Below are 19,973 nucleotides of genomic sequence, written 5' to 3'. Positions count from 1 at the left end.
GTAAATATGACACGCCCCAAACCCCAGGGTAACTCTTCTTACAAAATGGAAAATTTCAAATGGTACAACTCTGCCCAGGCCAAAGTAATGGGGTCTCCTTTGTGTTGCCCAGGGGCCTGTATTTTCTGTGTTGAAAAAGAGCTTACTCATGGTTACTGGCTGGGCCTAATGGATCTTGTTTCCTCGGCTGAGTTATCCCTGCAATAGTGGTAATATATAGTTTAATAGGTTTTGTGCTCCTAATGATCATTTATATAATTATGAGATGCTTTTCTCTACTACTAAGTGCCTTACTCAAGCAAGGAAAGAAAATGATTAAAATCCAGGTGAGAAAAACTAGGCCTGAATATCCAGCATTTTATGAGAATTTTGGTGACACAGTAGGGCAGGCAAATTAGATGATACCGGAGGTAACAGAGGGTGTATTGATGCACAATTGTTTGGATATTCAGTGTGGCTTACAAAATGGAGTCTGGAATACAAAATGGAGTTAATCAGTAATGAGTGTATTCATGTGCTACAGATTTTTTAATTTTTGCAGGAAATAAAAATGTTTATAACTTCAATGTTTATGCTTCATGGAAATGTGCCCTTTTGACCAAGGCGGTGGTGTTCTGTACTAGTGATTATTTAGAAACATTATTAAGAGAATCTGTGTCTCTAAATCCTCAGGCAAGGCGTCATATTTTAAACAAACTGTAGTTAAGGAGGCAGTGTGAATGTCAAGCTAAACACCATTCTGTGTAAGGGTGCCAGGATGATTGTTTAAAACATATAAACAAATGTATTATTGTTACCGTTCTGATCTGATAAGTCAGATAGTCCATGATCATATCAATTAATAAAATGGTCTCTATTTAAAAACATCAGATCCTCTGACTATTTTATTTTAATGGCTACGTCATTGCTTGAGTTCCCTCAGGGAAAACGTTATATAGAAATTATTCTACAGATTCAGGACATTAAATGAAATTAAGTTTAGCAAGAAATGAAAATGTTTATAACTTCAATGTTTGTGCTTCATGGAAAATTGGCCTTTTGCCCAAGGCTGTGATGTTCTGTACTAGTAAAAATTTAGCAACTCAAGGAACACAAAGGGTCAAAATAGTTGTTGCTCCACATATTTGCTTTTTTCCCTTCGTAAATTACCTCCACAGGCTCCATTTAAGCAAGAGAAGGCTTTTTAACATTCCTTTCTAAGCCAATAACAGGACCAATTGTATTTTCCCACTATATGCCTAAGAGGCGCCTAATCAAGCTAAAGTATAAACAGTGTGTAGAGATGTGTTTTCCATAGAAATTCTAAATTGTTTGGAAATTCAGTGTGGCTTACAAAATGGAGTTTGGATTACAAAATGTAATCAAGCAGCAATGAGTGTATTTATGTGCTACAGCTTTAATGAAATTAAGTTTAGCAGGAAATGAAATTTTTTATAACTTCAATGTTTGTGCTTCATGGAAATTTGGCCTTTTGCCCAAGGCGGTGATGTTCTGCACTAGTAATTATTTAGAAACATTATTAAGAAAATCTGTGTCTCTAAATCCTCAGGCAAGGCGTCATATTTTAAACAAACTGTGGTTAAGGAGGCACATTCTTTGAGTAGTGGTGCACGTAATTAATAGTTATCCAATGAGTGTGCATGTCAAGCTTAACGCCCCTCTGTGTAAGGGTTCCAGGATGATTGCTTAAAAACATATAGAGAAATGTATTATTGTTACCGTTCTGATCTGATTAGTCAGATAGTCCATGATCATGTAAATTTATAAAATGGTCTCTATTTAAAAATATCAGATCCTCTGACTATTTTATTTTAACGGCTATGTCATTGCTTGAGTTCCCTCAGGGAAAACGTAATATTGAAATTATTCTACAGATTTAGGACATTTTGTTTTGTATTAAACAAATCCAAAGTGGCTTTTGCTGTGTGTTTCGGGTAATATTTTCTGCTAGAATATAAATCTTTCAAATTCTTGGTCTTTCCTGGCAGTTGGTAATTATAGACACTTGCTCTAAATAGTTGGCAATTACAAGTACACTGCTAGTTCCTGGCTCTGGGCAGTTGGCTCTGGTAAATACATCACTAGTTCATAGCTCTGAGTACATGATAATTGAAGACAGATCAATTTTTGACTGATAGAGTTGCACAGGTGGACAGGACAGAGGAAGGCAGGTACCAGCTAGTGAATGCTTAAACTCTGGGGGGAGGGGGACATACACAATGAGGGGCACACATAGTGAGTAAGTGTGTGGAAGGTTAATGGGGATGAGTTAGGAGAAGGACTGGTAGGCTTTGATGAAAAATGTTGGTTTTTTTGGGAGCTTTTGAAAAGTTCAAAAGTATTGAGCAGCACTGTAGAAGATTTTGAGGCAGGAGTGAGATAATGTGGTCAATGAGAAGGTGAAGCAGTAGTGGTTTGCAGAGTGGATAGGAGGTATGGGAGTGTAAAATAGCAGAGGAGTGGCTGAGGGCTTTATAGGTGAGCATGAGGAGTTAAACTGGATTCTGTAGGGTACAGGGACCTAGTGTACAGACCGGCGGAGAGGAGAGTCAGAAGCAAAGCTGCAAGCAGCAGCATTGATTATGGATTGGATAGATGACATGGAAGTGAAGAGAAAGAAGTTGTTATAGTTGATGTGAGATTTTGGTTTCATCTAAGGTGTGGATGGATTTGTTTCTGGAGATGTTTCAAAGGTGAATGCCACAGGTTTGTGACAGACTGAATGTGGGTAATGAAGGAGAGGAAGGAATCAAAAATGAAACACAGACAGTGAACTTGAAGAACCAAGGAGAGAATAGTGCTGTCAATGAAAGGAGAGGTGGGGAGATATGGGGATCCTGGAGCGGAGACAATAAATTCAATTTTGGAGATCATCATCAACATTTATTCATATATCGCCAGCAAGTTCTGTAGCGCTTTACAATTAGGAACAAACATTAATAAAACAATACTGGGTAATACATACAGAGAGAGAGGTAAGAGGGCCCTGCTCGCATGCTTACAATCTATGGGACAAAGGAAATTTGAAACACAAGGGCACATGCTACATCATATGGCAATTGGACCAGCTAGAATGCAAAGGTAAAAAGTATTGAGTGTGCTGTGTGATCAGTCAAACAGCAATGTTGGTCAGAGGGTTGTTGTCTTGTGTTAGCTGTGTAGAGGGTGGTAACCTATGAGATGATACATAGATTTGTGTATCATCCGCATAGAGATGATATTGAAATCCAATGGAGCTTATTAGTTTTCCTAGGGAAGTGGTGTGGATAGAGAATAGCAGAGGACCTAGGATTGAGCTTTGTGGTAGTCCAACTGATAAAGGAAGCGGAGCAGAGGTGGATCAAGAGAAATTAACACGGAAGAGCGGTTAGATAAGTAGGATGAGAACAAAGATATGACAGTGCCTTCAAAACCTTGGTATTGTAGCATTTGTATGAGAAGAGAGTGGTCAACAGTGTCAAATGCCGCAGAAAGATCCAGGAGAATTAGAAGAGAGTAATGGCCTTCATTTTTTGCTGTGATCAAATCATTCACAACCTTGGTCAGCGTAGTTTCTGTGAAGTGTTGAGAGTGAAAGCATGACTGAAGAGAGTCAAGTAGGTTGTTTGCTGTAAGAAAGTGTGTGAGGTGAGTGTAGGCAATTCTCTCTAGAGGCTTGGAGGGGCATGGGAGCTGAGAGATGGGGGCGGTAATTTGAGAATTTTGCTTTTTCAAAATAGGAGTAATCACTGCATGCCTGAATAGTGATGGAAAAATATCAGTAGAGAGAGAGATTACAGTTTTTAGTTTGAGGTTGAATAAGCATAGGAGACAGGGACCTACCAATTTGTGAAGAACTGGGATCAAGATGACAGAGGGTAGAGTAGGAAGATGAGAAGAGAGTAGAAACTTCCTCTTCATTTGTGGGATCAAATGAAGAGAGAGTGTCAGAGGGTGCTACAAAGGAATCAAGATGATTAATTTTCAAGGGAGATGATACCATCTCAAGTCTGATCTTATCAATCTTGTCCTTGAAATAGGAAGCAAGATCCTGGGCAGTGATGGTAATCGGAGGGTTTGGGGTGGGAGAATTGTGAAGAGATTTAAATGTGTTAAAAAGGCGTTTGGGGTTAGAGCCGTAGCATAGATGAGAGATTGGAAATATGCTTGTTTTGCAGTGTCCAAAGCATTTCTATAGGAGTGGTAGTTAGCAGTATATGTGATGAAATCATTAGAGGCACAAGATTTATGCAAGGGACATTCTGCTTTCCGAGAAAGTTTTTGTACAATTTGTGCTACTTTTGTATGCCACGGTTGGCTGCAAAGTCTACACGGAGTATGTAAAGTCGCTGGAGCCACTTGATCAAGGGCAGTAGCTAAGGTTTTTTGGAAATAAGATATTGCCCTATCAAGGCAGGAGAATGTAAAAATTGGGGAGAAAAGGTGTTGGAGAGAGGTGGAAAACTGTTAAAAATCCATAGAGTTAATATTTCTGCAGGTGTAAGGAGATTTGGAAGAGGTTCCTCTTGAGTTTGAAAAGTCCTGGGACATCCAAGAGAAAATAGCAGATAGACACTGTCACAAATGCCCAGCCTGTCCCAGATACAGCAATCTGAAGAGCTGGCCGTGACTGGCGTCACCTTAGTCATTTAGCAATGAATACACCTTTTCTGCCACCATGAAGGATTTATTATGGTGTCCCTTCGTTCACCAGAACAACATATTAATGATTCACACGTAAATCATATACACATGTAGCATGAGCCTGCCTGGGCTTCATAAGTTCACAAAGAATCACAGAGTATACACTAGATAAAATTTATTTAATCTGATAAAATGGTTCCAAGGCTTAGTTACAAAAACTAATAACAAGACGTACAATATATTTGCACAAATAAGTTTCAGAAAATAAAATAAGAAATTATATCAGAGTCACTACTTACTAGTTAAGATCTGGTGTGTGAGGGAACATAATTGAGAAATATGCAACATTTCAGTCTTGATAGACCCCCTCCTGGAAATGCACACAATATTGTCTAAGACAGAAGATTTTAAATCTTTTTTCCACATAGCTCTCACCCCCTACCTTTGCAGTTTAGCTGTCAATAAGGACAGATTGATCTGTCCTGAGATTGGGAATGTTCACAGGACCTTGAATTCTCACCTCTGCTCCATCTGCTTGAGTGACTAGATGGTTTACAACTTTGGGGCTTCAAACTACTCCAAGATCCTTATCTATCCTTGGTCTGGCTAGTTTCAAAAGACTTGCATAGGTTCAAACCCATGTCATCTAGTAAAGCACACATTGAGATTACATTACAAGGTTACAAACAATATACATTTTCATACATGAATTCAACAGAAAATAACAATCAGTCATTATATATACTACAAAATCCTCACAGACACCTGGACATGTGAGAGATGAGAGAGGATGGATGGTCAGGGGAGGACAGGTGAATTTGGGTGTCATTGAATTAGAGGTGGTATTGGAGGCCGAATGAACTGATAGGTCCATCAAGGGAAGAGGTGTATGTACTTATATAAAGAAATGCACTTATGGTAATTACATTTCAGCTTTTACTGAAAAGTTCAGAATAAGATATTATGGTTTATCAAACAAAGCAGACTAGAAACTCACCTTCTCTGACCTGTACAAAAGTATATATTTTTTCACTTACTTATCACACCCCAGTCTTTTGTTTATCATATACATCATCTCTGTCACTAGATAATGTTGGGATAAGTAGACACTAACTTATAAAATTCAATAAAATATAATTAATAGTTTTATTGAAAACTGATCAATACCAAAATGCATAAAAAATAGGAGAAACCAGAAACATTGCCAATTCATATGAACATATTTTGGCTGCTATCTACCAGAGTGCATCTATGTGGGGGTAATTTGCAAAATGGTTCTGTGTTCACCATAATTCTTAACTTTCAGAAAGTACAAAACACGTCAGCAGTGTCTAACTTATCTCACATTTTGTGAAGACGCTGTTTGTTTTGTTCTTATCACAGCAATACAAAATTCAGAGGGAGGGTGCGGAGTGTGAGGTTGTGAATCGTATCTACATAAACTTTCTTTTTCAATTGTATGATGTGCATTTACATTTTTAATAAAGTTTTTAATAAAGTTCTGCACACTACAAATAATAGTACATAGGCATGTTAACAAACAGAAATGTATTAATGATGTTTGTTCTCTCTGGAATACCAGTGTGAAGTTGGCACTGGGGCTTTAGAATGGTAAGCATATTTGAAAAAGCATCAAATACAAATTAGTGTTAAACTTGTCAAACACCAGACCCTCTGACTCTCTTACCAGGGTCCAGTGCACAGGTCTGGCCTCCTCTGGCGGCATTGAAGGCTCCTCTGTTTTCCAACAACGGCCGCAATAATGTATGGCGGAAGTGTGCATCCACACCACCAAAGCCTGATCGTTGCGAGATGTTTTTTGTTTTTTTTTGTAATTGTAGCTGGAGCCAGAGTCATCGGGACCGCCCCTGGTCTAAAGGAGCGGTCCCAACTGTCACTATCACATGACAGGCAGTCTGGCAGCGATCAATGCCAGCTGTTTTCCAGTGTGGCTACGGGTGCTTCTTACTCTGGTCACGTGAGATCAGGACTTCCACATCTCATGTGACCAGAGTAAGAAGAGCCTGGGCCACACTGACAGACAGCTAGCAGCAATCGCTGCCAGACTGCCTGTCATATACAGCGCTGAAGAGAAGACTCCACAGAGCTGAAGAGAGGACTCCACAGCAGGTAAGTCCATTCTAATGTCTCTGGGGGAGGGGCGGCAGATGGGCAGGTGAGGTGGCTAAAGGGAGTAGGTGAGATGGCTGAAGGGGGCAGGTGAGGTGGCTGAAGGGGACAGGTGAGGTGGCTAACGGACGGCAGGTGAGGTGGCAAAAGGGGGCAGGTAAGGTGGCTAAAGGGGGCAGATGAGCAGGCTAAAGGGGGGCAGGTGAGCAGGCTAAAGGGGCAGATGAGCAGGCTAAAGGGGACAGGTGAGTTGGCTGAAGGGGGCAGGTGAGATGGGTGAAGGGGGCAGGTGAGGTGGCTAAAGGGGGCAAGTGAGGAGCTAAAGGGGCAGGTGAGCAGGCTAAAGGGGGCAGGTGAGGTGGCTGAAGGGGGCAGGTGAGGTGGCTGGAGGGGGCAGGTGAGGTGTCTGAAGGGGGCAGATGAAGTGGTTGAAGGGGGCAGATGAAGTGGCTGGAGGGAGCAGATGAAATGGCTGAAGGGGTAGATAAAGGGGGTTGATGAAATTGCCAAGTGGGGCATTTTAAAAATAGAGTAGCTTTGGAGGGGCATGATCTTTGTATTGTGTAGTGGTTATGAGAATGATCTGTGTGGTCTCTAGGGTCACTAGAATACTGAATAATAGTCAGGTGGGGCTGGTAAAGGTTTGTATTTTTTATAGCTCTTTGACAACATTTTTCATATATTTTATTGCTTACATATGCCTGTGCTATGTGGTAGTTTTATCTGCCCATAATGGACTTTTGTGTTTGGACTAAAGGGCCTAATCATTTGGGGTTTGTTAACATTTTGCATTATAATACAATTGCATGTTTTCAAAACAGGACCTCAAATTTCCACAAGCAAGTTAGAAGACAACAAAACTGCAAGGACAAGCAAGAGAGAAGAACAAGAACTGGTAAGAGAGATTGCACAATCTTTCTAAATGTGAATGCTGGAGAATACTCCTGAATATTCAGATTCAAGAGTAGCTCTAAACGCCTATATTGGGGGAAGAATGGGGGGGGGGGGGCGCTACTGCTGAAATAGCCTATATTGGGGGAAGGATGGGGAGGGGCGCTACGGCTGAAATAGCCTAGGGCAGCCGGAACCCTTAATCGGGCCATGCACACCACTATCTTTTATCTCCTTCTACTCCCCTGCATTGGCTGACTATTTACCACTCCCCCATTAGCTGTCTATTTAAATCACTTGACATGGCAATATAGTGCCAGAACTTCATGTCCTGTTAGCCTGCCTGCAGCTGGATCATTTTGACTCCTGTTTCCCTGTGTTTCCTTGTGAATCCTGGTATTAAGTTTCCATGTGCCTTCCTGTGTTATCTGGTATCCTGTATCTGATGTTACTCTGCACATTCTGGTATCCATTGTCCTCTGTTTCTAAGGTAATCCTGGTATCCTGTGTCCGGTGCTACTCTGCAGATCCTTAAATCCAGCATTTTATGCATCTTAGCTAATCGTGGTAGCTGGTATTCCATATCCTCCATAAATCCTGTCAGTCTCACCTGGTACCCATCTGAAGAACCGCCACCTGCGTAGTGTTAGCAGTGAAGTCAAACATTCTTGCATGGGTCCCTGGCGAAAACCTTTGCCACGTTAGACTCTGTGCCTCCATGGTGGGTGGAACTAAATCAGAGAAATTGTGAGAATCTTACCCCTTCTGTGTGTTTTGCGACAAAACTTTTCTTTTTTTAGCTTCTATCAATGACCAAAGTCATGGTTTCGCAAACAATGTCTATTTTTACAGAAAATAATTATAAAAATGACTGCAGGCCACATTTTAATATTACTGTTGTATTTGACTTCTGGTGATTTGGTCGCAAATAGTTTGACACCTGTCATATAATTCAAGCTTCTGGCAAGATAAAATGACATATTTTACATATAATGTAAATAAATATATATATATTGATAAAAATTTTGAAACTTTGAGAACATTTGTCATATTTTTTATTTATATAGGTAGAGATTTATTTGCTTGACCAGTTGTTTCGGCTTTATGATGTAATACTGCCATCTAGTGTCTTTTACATTATAAACCAAAATGATACAAAATTCTTATTTCTTCTTTTCCCAAAACATTTTTATTATGGTTTACCACATTACAAGATATTCACAAAAAAAGCATACATGTAGAATACACAGGAGTCACAACATGCTGAATCCGTAACTGCTGGGATAAGAGAGATGATCAAAAAGGACAGGAAATCATTTATGACAATAAAAGATATAGAGGTGAGATAGTAAGACATTTTTTATTAACTATACTAGTATCTTAAGGAATGAAAAGTACATAATACCATAGACTCTAAGTGAATAGTAGATGAGAGTGCAATGGAAAACATTGTTAGACAGAGAACATACTCTAATTAGAAAATAGGAACAAATGACAGATATTGGTATAACAAAGTGAAATGAAAACAACAATAATATCAAGAAACAATGGAGTCAGAAACCACTCACCCGATCCCAGAGGAGTCAGCGATACATCCATGGAGGAGGAAGGCAAGGTATGTAAGATGGAGGGAGAACAACTATGTTATCACCCCTCTATCCCATAGTATCAAAGTACAGCAGGAGGGAGATTATAAGGTAATGGGGTTTCGGTCTGCTAAGAGTTGTAGAGCATACCAGGCAGTGTGATGAAAACTCTTTTGGATGGCTTCTTTGGTCATTATTTGCAGTGACTGAATAAATTTACCCCATTATTGGAAAAGTGCTGGTGTAGAGAGCTCTTTGTGAAATGATGTTTCAAGCCAGTCCATATTGAAAAAAATAAGTCTGGTGGTTGCCATTTCCAATGTTGGTGGGGGTATCCATTTATATATCTATTTCTGGAAAATAGCTTTGCATCCTATTGCTCCGAGAATTAGCAACAGTGTTTATCCACACTAGGAATGTAAAGTTGATCGGCTAGGTGTTCGAGGATCGCCCATGGTGGTGTGTTGGTGAATATGATGCCCCGAGTGCTAATATTAAAGCTAGTTAAGGTGTCCCAGAATAAGCAAATGTGTGAGCTTTCCCAAAAACAATTGTATAAGTCATCATCACTAAAGTTATATTTCATGCAGTCTACACTAGAGGAAATGCCAATAGTATGTCTCCATTTTGGGGATAAATACACCTAGTAAAGAATTTTATAGGCCATTTTATGATATCCACTAACTGGGATGAGACGTAATGTTAAGTTGGAATGCTCATAGAAGATCCTAAGTTTGGGAACCAGGCGTTTAATTTCTGAAGACCAGAGTTTTCAGTGTCAAGGTCAAGTTCAAGTCAAGTATGAGCATAGATAGCAGGAGTGGAATAAGAGCATGAAATATTAAGAAATCTAAGGGATTAAGCAAGTCAAGTGGAGTTAGGGAAGAAAGAACAGATTGCAAGTAGTGATTAGCTTGGAAAAAGGCAAATTGGTGTTGAGTGAGAAAGGAATATTTATCTGTGCCTTCTCAATATGTGAAAAGTGAAGCCGTTGGGACCAGGAGATTTGTCATTACGCAGCAGTGGCATATCTGACTTCTTGTTCTGTGATTGGCTCATCTAAAGCAAGTTGCTCCTCTGGTGAAAGTTTGAGAAGAGCTGCTTCTTACAAGAAGTGAATGCCTTCATTTTTGCCACCTCGGTCTGCAGTGTATAATGTTTGGTAGTATTGCCTAACTGCATCACAAATGACTACAGGATCAGAGAGCCTTGTGTTGTTCGTTGTTTCTAAGAGTGAGATCCAAGTTTTAGATTTGGGACATTTGATTAGGTTAGATAATAGCCTGCATGATTTGCTCCCCACCTATGAATTTATTATTATTATTTTTAAATGCTTTTGTCTTTGGGACTTCTATGTAAGAAATGTATCATAAACTTGCTTGGCTTGAATGCAATTGGTTTTATTATGAGCATTGTCATGACGTTTATATTGCCTGTAAGCTGAGATTAATACAGAGCTGAGTTCTCAGAGGTTACCCATAAATTCCATGTTATGTCGGTGGATATAAGAGATAATGTGGCCCTGCAATACAGCCTTGGATGTGTCCCAAAACAAAGTGGAATTGTCTATGTGCTCTAAATTATCATCTACAAAGTTGTGCCAGAATTGTTTAAGGTGTTGGAGAAATGTTTCAGACTGGTGAACATAGCCTGGGAATCTCCAATTACAAGTGAAATACTTAGGGATGTCATATTTTAGGGTTAGTATTATTGGTGTATGATCCAAAATGATGATCTCTTTGATGAGAGCATCTTAAAATTTTGGGAATAAGTTTTGGGAAAATAGAAATAGATCAATACAGGAATGTGTATTATGAGGGCGGAAGTGAAAAGAGTAATCCATTTGTAGGGGGTTTAAGAAATGCCAGGGATCCACTAAAAGCAAGACTTGTAGTAAGGAGGGTATTACCATTCTGTGTGTTGATGTGACGTGGAGTACTAACCTCAGCTCTATCCAAGGATGGACAGTGTTCAAGTCTCTTCCAACGATTAAAACCTTTCACAGCCCACAAATTTTGTAACATAGCTGCAAAGAAGGAAGAGTTAGAATGATTTGGAGCATACAAATTTAACAAAATATATCTTGTGTTGTCCATAGAGACATCGACTATGACATATCTGCCCTTTAAGATGATATGTTTTCTGGTGAATAATGTACTGAAGTGCTTTACTGAACAAAATAGCAGTTCCACTTTTTTTATTGACATATGGGGCAGAGATGCATTTGACTATCCAGGGGTCTCATAACATTTACTTTTTGGTCACCTCCAAATGGTTTTCTTGGAGGAATACAATGTGTGGCTGCAAACACACAATGTGTGTAGGCTACAGTGTGGAAACCAGTGGAATATCTCTTTGATAACACCCCTCTAGTAGTGGGAATCTGTCAAACAGTCCAGGCCAGCTGTTTCAGAAAAACTTGAAGTGCAGTGGTGTGAGGTCAGGTTGAGGAGCCCTGAATGTAGTCTTCAGAATGACTAGCCAGTATCAGGCCAACTCGTTCTCTATTCAAATAGCTGCACCCATCCAAAAATGGAGGACGAATCATACAAAATGACCAAGTACTTTGTGTCAGTTCCCTGTGGTAAACCAGACCAAGTAAGTGCTTAAAAAACAGTTCTGTACAATTAGAGGGGCTCCCGAGTAGCTTAAATGGGTACAAACTGTATATATTAACCCCCGAGGGGGGCACTGAGAGATACATAGCGAGACTGCTGCTGTTACTGCCAGATACACAGTCCAAGAAGCCAGATCAGTTAGACAGGTAGGTTGAAGGGTCACATCACACTGGAGCCAGGGAGATGTTGACAGCAGTTGTATGCTGGAATGTCCGTTTTGAACTGTGATGGGAAACTTCAGAGAGGCTATGGTCCAATGGTCTGGGCCGGGAGCTCTGGGTTAGTCAATATTCAGGCAGATGAAAATGCCCTTGAATGCCAACTGTGGTCCAGAGGACAAGTTTGGCTGTCTGGCAATGTTTAGAGCCAGACTGGTCCAGGTGGCAGGCAATAATGGGCATTTTGGCACAGAGCTAAAGCAAGCCACCACCATCCGCTATGGCTGACAGTATACACCCCTTATATCTATATTATATAAAGAAAATTATATGTTAGAATTGCACTCAGGTGTAAATTTGCACTAAACCACTAAACAATTAGCTCTTATCTGTCTAAATTATTATTATTATTATTTTCACTATTATTATTATTATTAGTTGCTATGATATAGTGCAACTTCGCATTTAAATGTTATGTTAGTAAATAGTTCTCACAGTCACACACTGCCATACTACAATGATATCAACCAGTAGATTGATTTAATTTACTTCAGTAACACAGTGATATGATTTGCCTTAAATGTTTCAGAAAAAAACAAATAGTAAAATTAGTTTCAGGTCAACAAAATAGCTGTAGTTACAAGTAGCCTGTCAAAAGAATGGGATTAACTGCAACAAAAAGAGCAACAGGACTACAATAGGCACCAAAGCACCGAAACACTGGTGCTTGTGAGCTGAAAGGGACCTAGATTTGTCACATAGCTTGTCTCCAATTTCCACAGCTTTACTTATTAATTTTACCCTCCATGTTATTTTTGTATGCACTACAATTATTTATTTATAATGCATTAACATCTTCCATAGCAGTGTACAGAGATTTATAAGTGAGTGTGAATACCCATATTCCACTGTTCACAGCCTGTGTTATGTCTTATATAAAGTACACACTCTCTGGTTCCTATTTAATCTGGAGAAATAGGTAATTAAATCTACAGCTATCATTCTCTAATCCAGTATGTCAGGGTTTCCCAAACCTAGTCCTCAGGGCTCCCTAACAGTGCAGGTTTTCTGGATCACATGTGACATAATTAGGACCACCTGGGGATATGTTACAATGTGTCAGTCAGTAATGAATATACCTGCGCTCCAGCAAGGAGATATGGAAAACCTGCACTGTTAGGGAGCCCTGAGGACTGGGTTTGGGAAACCCTGGCATAGCAGCAGCTAACAGGCAGCTAAAAGGTCACAGGTGAACTATATTATATGCTGGACAAAGAAGACATGCATTACATACTGCCCTGGTTCCTAACTCCAATCCTCAGACACCCCTAACAGTGCATGTTTTCCATATCTCTTCGCTGGAGCATAGGTGTATTCATTACTAACTGACACATTTTGAAAGATCCACAGGTGGTACTAATTATTTCACTTGTGACCTGGAAAATCTGCACTGTTAGGGGTCCCTGAGGACTGGAGTTGGGAAACAATGGGCATTTAAATGCTTCTTTTTATGTGAATTCTTGTTGATGGATGAAGAATTTGTAGCATTTCAAATGGAAAGGAAAGAAGGCTTGAAGATACAACTAATATATCCCAAGTACTGGCAGTAATTAACAAAGAGAGCTGACCTGACAGTATTTTGGAATAAAGTGCATTACATGTGTGCTGTCAGAAGCAGCATTATATGTTGGGTAATGGGAAGCTTTATTACATGATGGACTGAACAATTGTGGCCATTTTTACATATTGGTAATTTTGGGATAATATGCTGGTAAATGTAAGCAGGAGTAATGCAAGATGTGGGACTGGGGGAGGCCCAGGAGCCTCTGTCTATGCCACTGGTTTAATCTTAGTGTAACAGTGATATTTTATGCTTGTAACTATATACACTTTTTTCATACTGTGTGAATTGGTTCCATAGAAGACCTACTCAGCATATATACTTTGGGGTATATTTGCTAAACTGCGGGTTTGAAAAAGTGGAGATGTTGCCCATAGAAACCAATCAGATTCTAGCTATCATTTTGTAAAATGTACTAAATAAATGATAACTAGAGCCTGATTGGTTGCTATAGGCAACATCTCCACTTTTTCAAACTCGCAGTTTAGTAAATATACTCCTTTATGTTGGTTTTGCAATAGTGTGAATAAAATAATGGAAAAAATAAATCCTCAATATTTACATGTGGGTAAGGACAGTCCCAGAGGTACGACACTACTATGTATAAAAACATGATATTTGCTTTTAGAATATGCATTGACTATTGCAGGAGTTCCAAATTATATGATACACTTAGTACAATCATAGTTGACATGTTCACTAACCCTATTACATATGGTTCAGCAGCCAGTAAATCAAATTAGCAGTTATCAGAAATTAAAAATGCATAGTGCTGCCATAGTATTTTAGAACAATAACATTGTTTCAGATGTTCAAAATCATGAGAACACACTCAGGTATTTCACATGATAACCTGACATTTAATAATTTATGCAGAAAAAGCATGAAACACATTATTTTCACATAATTGCTTTACCTATGTGCCTACTTCCTGAGTCTGGCCTGCAGTCATTTTCAGTTTAAAATAACTACAGCACATAGCCACGTACACAACATACTGTATATGAAAACATAATTTCTGACCAGAAATCTGTCCCTTGTTTTGTTCATGCTGAGTCACTCCACCCAGTTTCACACAAGTTAAGCCCGGGGGAAAAGACATCACTAAGCAACCCATCTTAAAGGAAAACAATGCAGGTGGCCCAATGACTCAGCCCAAGGTAGCCCACTATGGGACGATCCCGCTGGTCAGATGCCCCCCTGCCTCTCAGCCCAGCTTGCTCCTCATACACACTACATACAATTTCTCCGGAAGAGATATCTGTAGCGATTTTACAAACGATTGAAAGTCCTGATGAGCATATCAATTAATGTGTACACACCTACACGATTTTCCTTCGGTCCTGTGCTCCTCGTCTCATCTGTCATAGCCATCTGCTGAAAAGATTATGATTGCGTACCCAACTTTACTGTGTATCACTGTGTTATATTACTGCAAAATATTACAATTCTGGAATTAAAACTATATATCTAAAAAATAAGTTTTGCTACCAATACATCTAGCAACTTATTTTAGCATATGGATATGATTCTGGAAAGTGATGACACTATGTATATAGTATAAATAAACATTATATTGTTTATGCTGCAAAATTGTTGTTTAAACATTATACCACTTCTAAGAATATGACTCTGTTTGTGTCAATACCATCATTGAAGTTACTGTCTTGTGAGCCTTTTGCATTTTATAAATAATACATTTCAGGCCTAAACTTCATGCATGCCAGGTGCATCTATGTGTTATATACAGAACACACTTTGCAGACCTTTTAAATACTCGCCTTTAATAAATTGTGATTAAAGCAGCATACAGGATAAGAACAAACACCAAGAGCTAAGTTCAGCATACAACCAAGGAAACTAGTTCTTGGCACAAATCAGGAACATTATCAAGAACATGCCTGTCATATATGTCTTCAAAAATTAGGACTGTTCCTGGAAATCAGTATTAGCTGACAATTATGTATTAGTGATGATTTATCAAAGTATAACATCAGAACATAAAATATGATTATTTGGCAAAAACAATTTCATATTAAGAAACAATGAGACACTGATAAAAGCATTCAGTTTTTGGACACTACACCTTTAGTTTATATTAAAAAAAATCTCTCTTTCAGTCTGAATAGTCTAATGGAAGTGCTATACCTTTACTTGCCTGTTAACCCTATGTCCAAAGTGGCAGTGGTAAAGAAATAACACTGATGCAATAGCTTACAGACATTAACAATAACTGCTTTTCAGTTCAACCAATGCAGCGAAGATCAGACTTGCACCTCCTAGCAATAGATTTAGGTTTTTCATGGCTGAATGATGTTACAGTTACAAATCAGTTCTTAAACCACAGAAGCTGATGAAATATCAAAGCTGTGTCTCATCCTTCCAGTCTTGCCCGGTTGTGTTGCAAAAGCTGCTTTTCCGGCTTGGTGCATTAGCTGGAACATACGACAGTGGATCTGGTCTAATCAGGTATCTAAAAATACAAGAAATAAATAAGGGTTCGTTTATTTTGCAGTTGCATTTTTAACATTCTGCAACAAAAACAGTATGTAGTAAAACTGTTTTTCAAAGCAAAGAAACATGTAGATGAAAATGTTTTTCAGTCTCAGACCATTGTAAAAAATTCTAAAGTATTTCCTATATCTGGTGTCTTGGCCTTTTGTCATCTGTTAGTAATAAGTAATTATTGCTTCCCAGAAAATTCCTACATATCTTATAAATGATGAGCCAGTGAGAGATAACGCTGTGATATCAAGATCACCCTCTTCTCAAATCCTCTCCTTCCCCATCTGTTTGGTAAAACACCAACTTAAATACCTTAAGGTGGTTTTAGAAAATGGTCCCTTACCAATTTAAGGGAATAATTTAACATAATTGCTGTAAACAAATTTATGGGTTTTTTTTGCAGCACTAATAGTTGTCCCATCTATGTTGTTGATAACAAAATTAACAAAGTGAGGTGATTAAAAAAACACATTACTCTTTTTTAATGACACTTATACCTTTTGAGAAGTGATATTTACATGAGAAATTAAGGGATAAAATGTTAAGCTGGAGCAAAATGTGTTAACCTTATCATGAAGGTCCTAATGATTTCATTTGTTTCCTATCCGTGAATAAAAAGCTTGCTCTTGCTAGGTTTAGAAAAGAGAACCGTCAGGAAAGGTATTTGGTAGGTCTGTGAAATGCAGATTAAAAAAAATAAAGTTCTCCCATAGGAGTAGTTTATTCCAAAACAGCCAAAGTGTACAATATTTCAATATTCAATATTTCAGAGGTACCCCCCCTTCCTCAGGTAACCAATGTAAGGGCAAAACAAAACAGCACCCAAGTAAGGAAACTTGTTTTGTTTTTTTAAATGTATAGGTTTATTTATTTGTAATAGTGCAAATGGAATATGCCTGTTAAAATGCCAGTGTGGGTATGGGTACGTGGGTAAGATTTAATAAAAGTGAGGATCACTGAACATAAAAGTTAGATCTGAGGCTTCAATCCCCGGTAATGTCAAGACTCAGGTGAAGTAAGTACCTGCCAAGCATATAACTTATATGAATCTAAGCATAAGGTGTCAGAGTTAAAATGACAAGTATTACAGGAAGTTTCTTTACCAAAGAGAGGAAGTGATATGAAAAGTTTACTGTTACAGTGTGTAATCGAGGGATTGAAAAACGCAATGCAGTGTACCCCAAGGGATTGAATAAATATATTGACTTTAGCTCTTTTCATTAATGTATTGCAATAATAGGATTTGTTACTCTGTGGTTGTAGTAGGAGATAGGCTATAAGTGAGCAAACACGATATTTTGACAAAATCTGACTTAAATCGTAGCTTAGACAGTGCTCAAAGGGAGGCTTCCTTACAGGCAGCCAGGGCCGGCGGACCATGGGAGTAAACAAGGCAGGGGATCACCATGCATGAAAGCAGATCTGCTCCGCCTGCCTTACCCGCTCGTCCACCGTAAATTCATACTTGGTGCCGGCTGCAGCACCCACCTCCCTGCTCCCTTCTCGCTGACCATTGGACGTGACATCATCATGTCCCGACACTGTCAGTGAGGAGGGACACAGTGAAAACCCAGCACACTGAAGAAAAGAAGACAGAAGAGGAAAAGAAGAAGACAGAAGACATGAAGGTCATAGAAAGGTCATAGAGGGGGGAGCAGTGTGATGAAGGGGCACAGAGTGATGGAGGGGGCACAGACTGACAGAGGAGGCACAGTGTGATCAAGGGGACACAGTGTGATGAAGGGGGCACAATGTGATGAAGAAGCAAAAGTATGAAGGAGGGCACAGTGTTGTGAAAGAGGGGGCACAGTGATTAAGGGGCAAAAGTGTGATGAAGAAGGGGGCACACTGTGATGAAGGAAGAGGCACAGTATGATAAAGGAGGGTGCACAGTGTGATGGAGGAGGCTGCAGTGTGATGATGGAGGTGCAAAAATGTGAATTCATTAGTGAGAGGGAAAAATAAGAGCAGAAACAGGGATAGATAGAGAGAATCAAGGAGTAAGGGAGGAGTGAGAGAAGCAGAATGTGAGACAAGGAGGAGAGTAGGTAAGGAGGGGGAGAGACGGATAGGGGCACATAGCAACAGAGAAAGGAAACGGAGAACAGAAAGATATAAGGGAGATATCTTGGAAAGTTTTATTATAATATTATGGAGATATGAGGGAAAATGTAAGTGCACAAAGGAGACATGAGGGAGAGGTGGAGGGACACAGATGAAAGGTAATTGGGCACAGGAGAGGTGGGGGACACAGGTAAATAGCTTTGCATCATTTAATATGTTTTATATTATACTATATACTGTTTTATATTATACTATTCACTCTATCAAAAACCCTAAAAGTTCCATAACAGGGGGTAAATGTATGAAGCTACGATTTCTGCAAGTCGCCAGAAATCGGCGACTTTGCAGGGGAAATTTAAAGCAAAGATGGCTTGCAAAGGCAAACTTGCCAACAACTTGCTTAAATCGGAGCTTCATATATTTACCCCCGAACTTCTACATTTCCACTTCAACCTCTGAACTGAGACATAATAAGAATAATTTATTTATAGTAAACATTAAGGTGGCTACCTGTGGAAGGGTTAGCACCCTCAAAATATTGTACAGTTTAGCTGTTTTGGAATAAAGTTATTCCTATTCATCTGCTGCTTGTCAGGCTGAAAGAGCCGCTGAATGCAGAAAACACCAACTGGAATTAGCACCGCTGAACTAGGACATGCGGAATCAAATGTACCCCTGGTGTTCACCAGGAACCCCTGCAAGGTGGTATGGTATTAACTATAAGAGGTACGTAAGTCGCGGTCCATCTAGACAGATACCAGTGTGGTAAAAGAAGGGTCAGGATGGTCCTGGTCAACCCAGCGGTGACCGTCCCCACTTCGTGGAGGAACAGCGCCTGACAGTACCCCCCCCCTCTCTTCTTGAGGCTTGATCTTTAAGAAAACGTGCCAACAATCGGGGAGCCTGAATATCTTTCATATAAACCCATGATCTCTCTTCAAGGCCATAACCTTTCCAGTGAACAAGATATTGAAGGCGACCATGAAATTGGCGACAGTCTAGAATACGGCTAATCTCAAATTCATTATCGGAAGCAGAAATGGCAGCTGGAGGAGGACAAGAACTAGAACATTTGTTGAGTACCAGGGGTTTGAGAAGAGATATATGAAAAGTGTTCTGAATCTTCAGCGAGGGAGGGAGACGGAGTCTGTAGGTCACGGGGTTGATGGCTTGGAGAACAGAGAACGGCCCTATAAATCTAGGAACTAGCTTCAAGGATGGTACACGAAGCCTGAGATTCTTAGTAGAGAGCCATACTCTGTCTCCAGGTTGCAGAATAGGCACACACCTCCGGTGTCGATCAGCAGCACACTTGAATTGTTGACCAGATCTTAACAATTTGTCTTTAGTGGTAGCCCAGATATGAGATAGATTGTGAACCAAAGAATTAGTGGCCGGACTAGAGGAGGTAGGAGAGGAATCGAAATCGGGGACCAGGGGATGAGTTCTAAACACTGTGAAGAACGAAGAAAAACCAGAGGAGTCATGGACATCGAAATTATTGGCGAACTCAGCCCAAGATAGAAGATTGCTCTAGTCCGAGTGATTCCCAAAGGAAAAGCAACGGAGGAATAACTCCAAATCTTGATTCACACATTCCGTTTGGCCATTAGTCTGAGGATGATACCCAGAAGAGAGTTTTAAGCCAATCCCCAACTCTTTACAGAATACTCTCCAAAACTGTGTGACAAATTGAACACCGTGGTCCGAGACAATCTCCTGCGGGCAACCGTGTAAAGAAAAGATCTCTTTAGTAAAGATTTGGGCCAATTCAGGT

At 39.7% G+C, this 19,973-nt stretch overlaps 1 protein-coding gene across 4 annotated transcripts in view; it reads right to left on the bottom strand.

The window, feature by feature from the left end:
* Positions 1–15,394: 15,394 nt before the first annotated feature.
* Positions 15,395–19,973, bottom strand: part of KCNT2 (potassium sodium-activated channel subfamily T member 2) — a 614,388-nt gene continuing 609,809 nt past the window's right edge. For 3 of the 4 annotated variants that reach the window (XM_075182644.1, XM_075182642.1, XM_075182646.1), the window contains one exon: positions 15,395–16,100. In XM_075182644.1, coding sequence (XP_075038745.1) covers positions 15,989–16,100 — 112 coding nt within the window. In that variant the 3' untranslated portion in view covers positions 15,395–15,988. The remainder of the gene's footprint in view (positions 16,101–19,973) is intronic. The other variant, XM_075182645.1, reaches the window with a different exon arrangement.

Source organism: Mixophyes fleayi, chromosome 8 (assembly GCF_038048845.1).
Source record: "Mixophyes fleayi isolate aMixFle1 chromosome 8, aMixFle1.hap1, whole genome shotgun sequence".
NCBI classification, from domain to species: domain Eukaryota; kingdom Metazoa; phylum Chordata; class Amphibia; order Anura; family Limnodynastidae; genus Mixophyes; species Mixophyes fleayi.
This window is presented reverse-complemented; position numbering and strand designations above follow the sequence as displayed.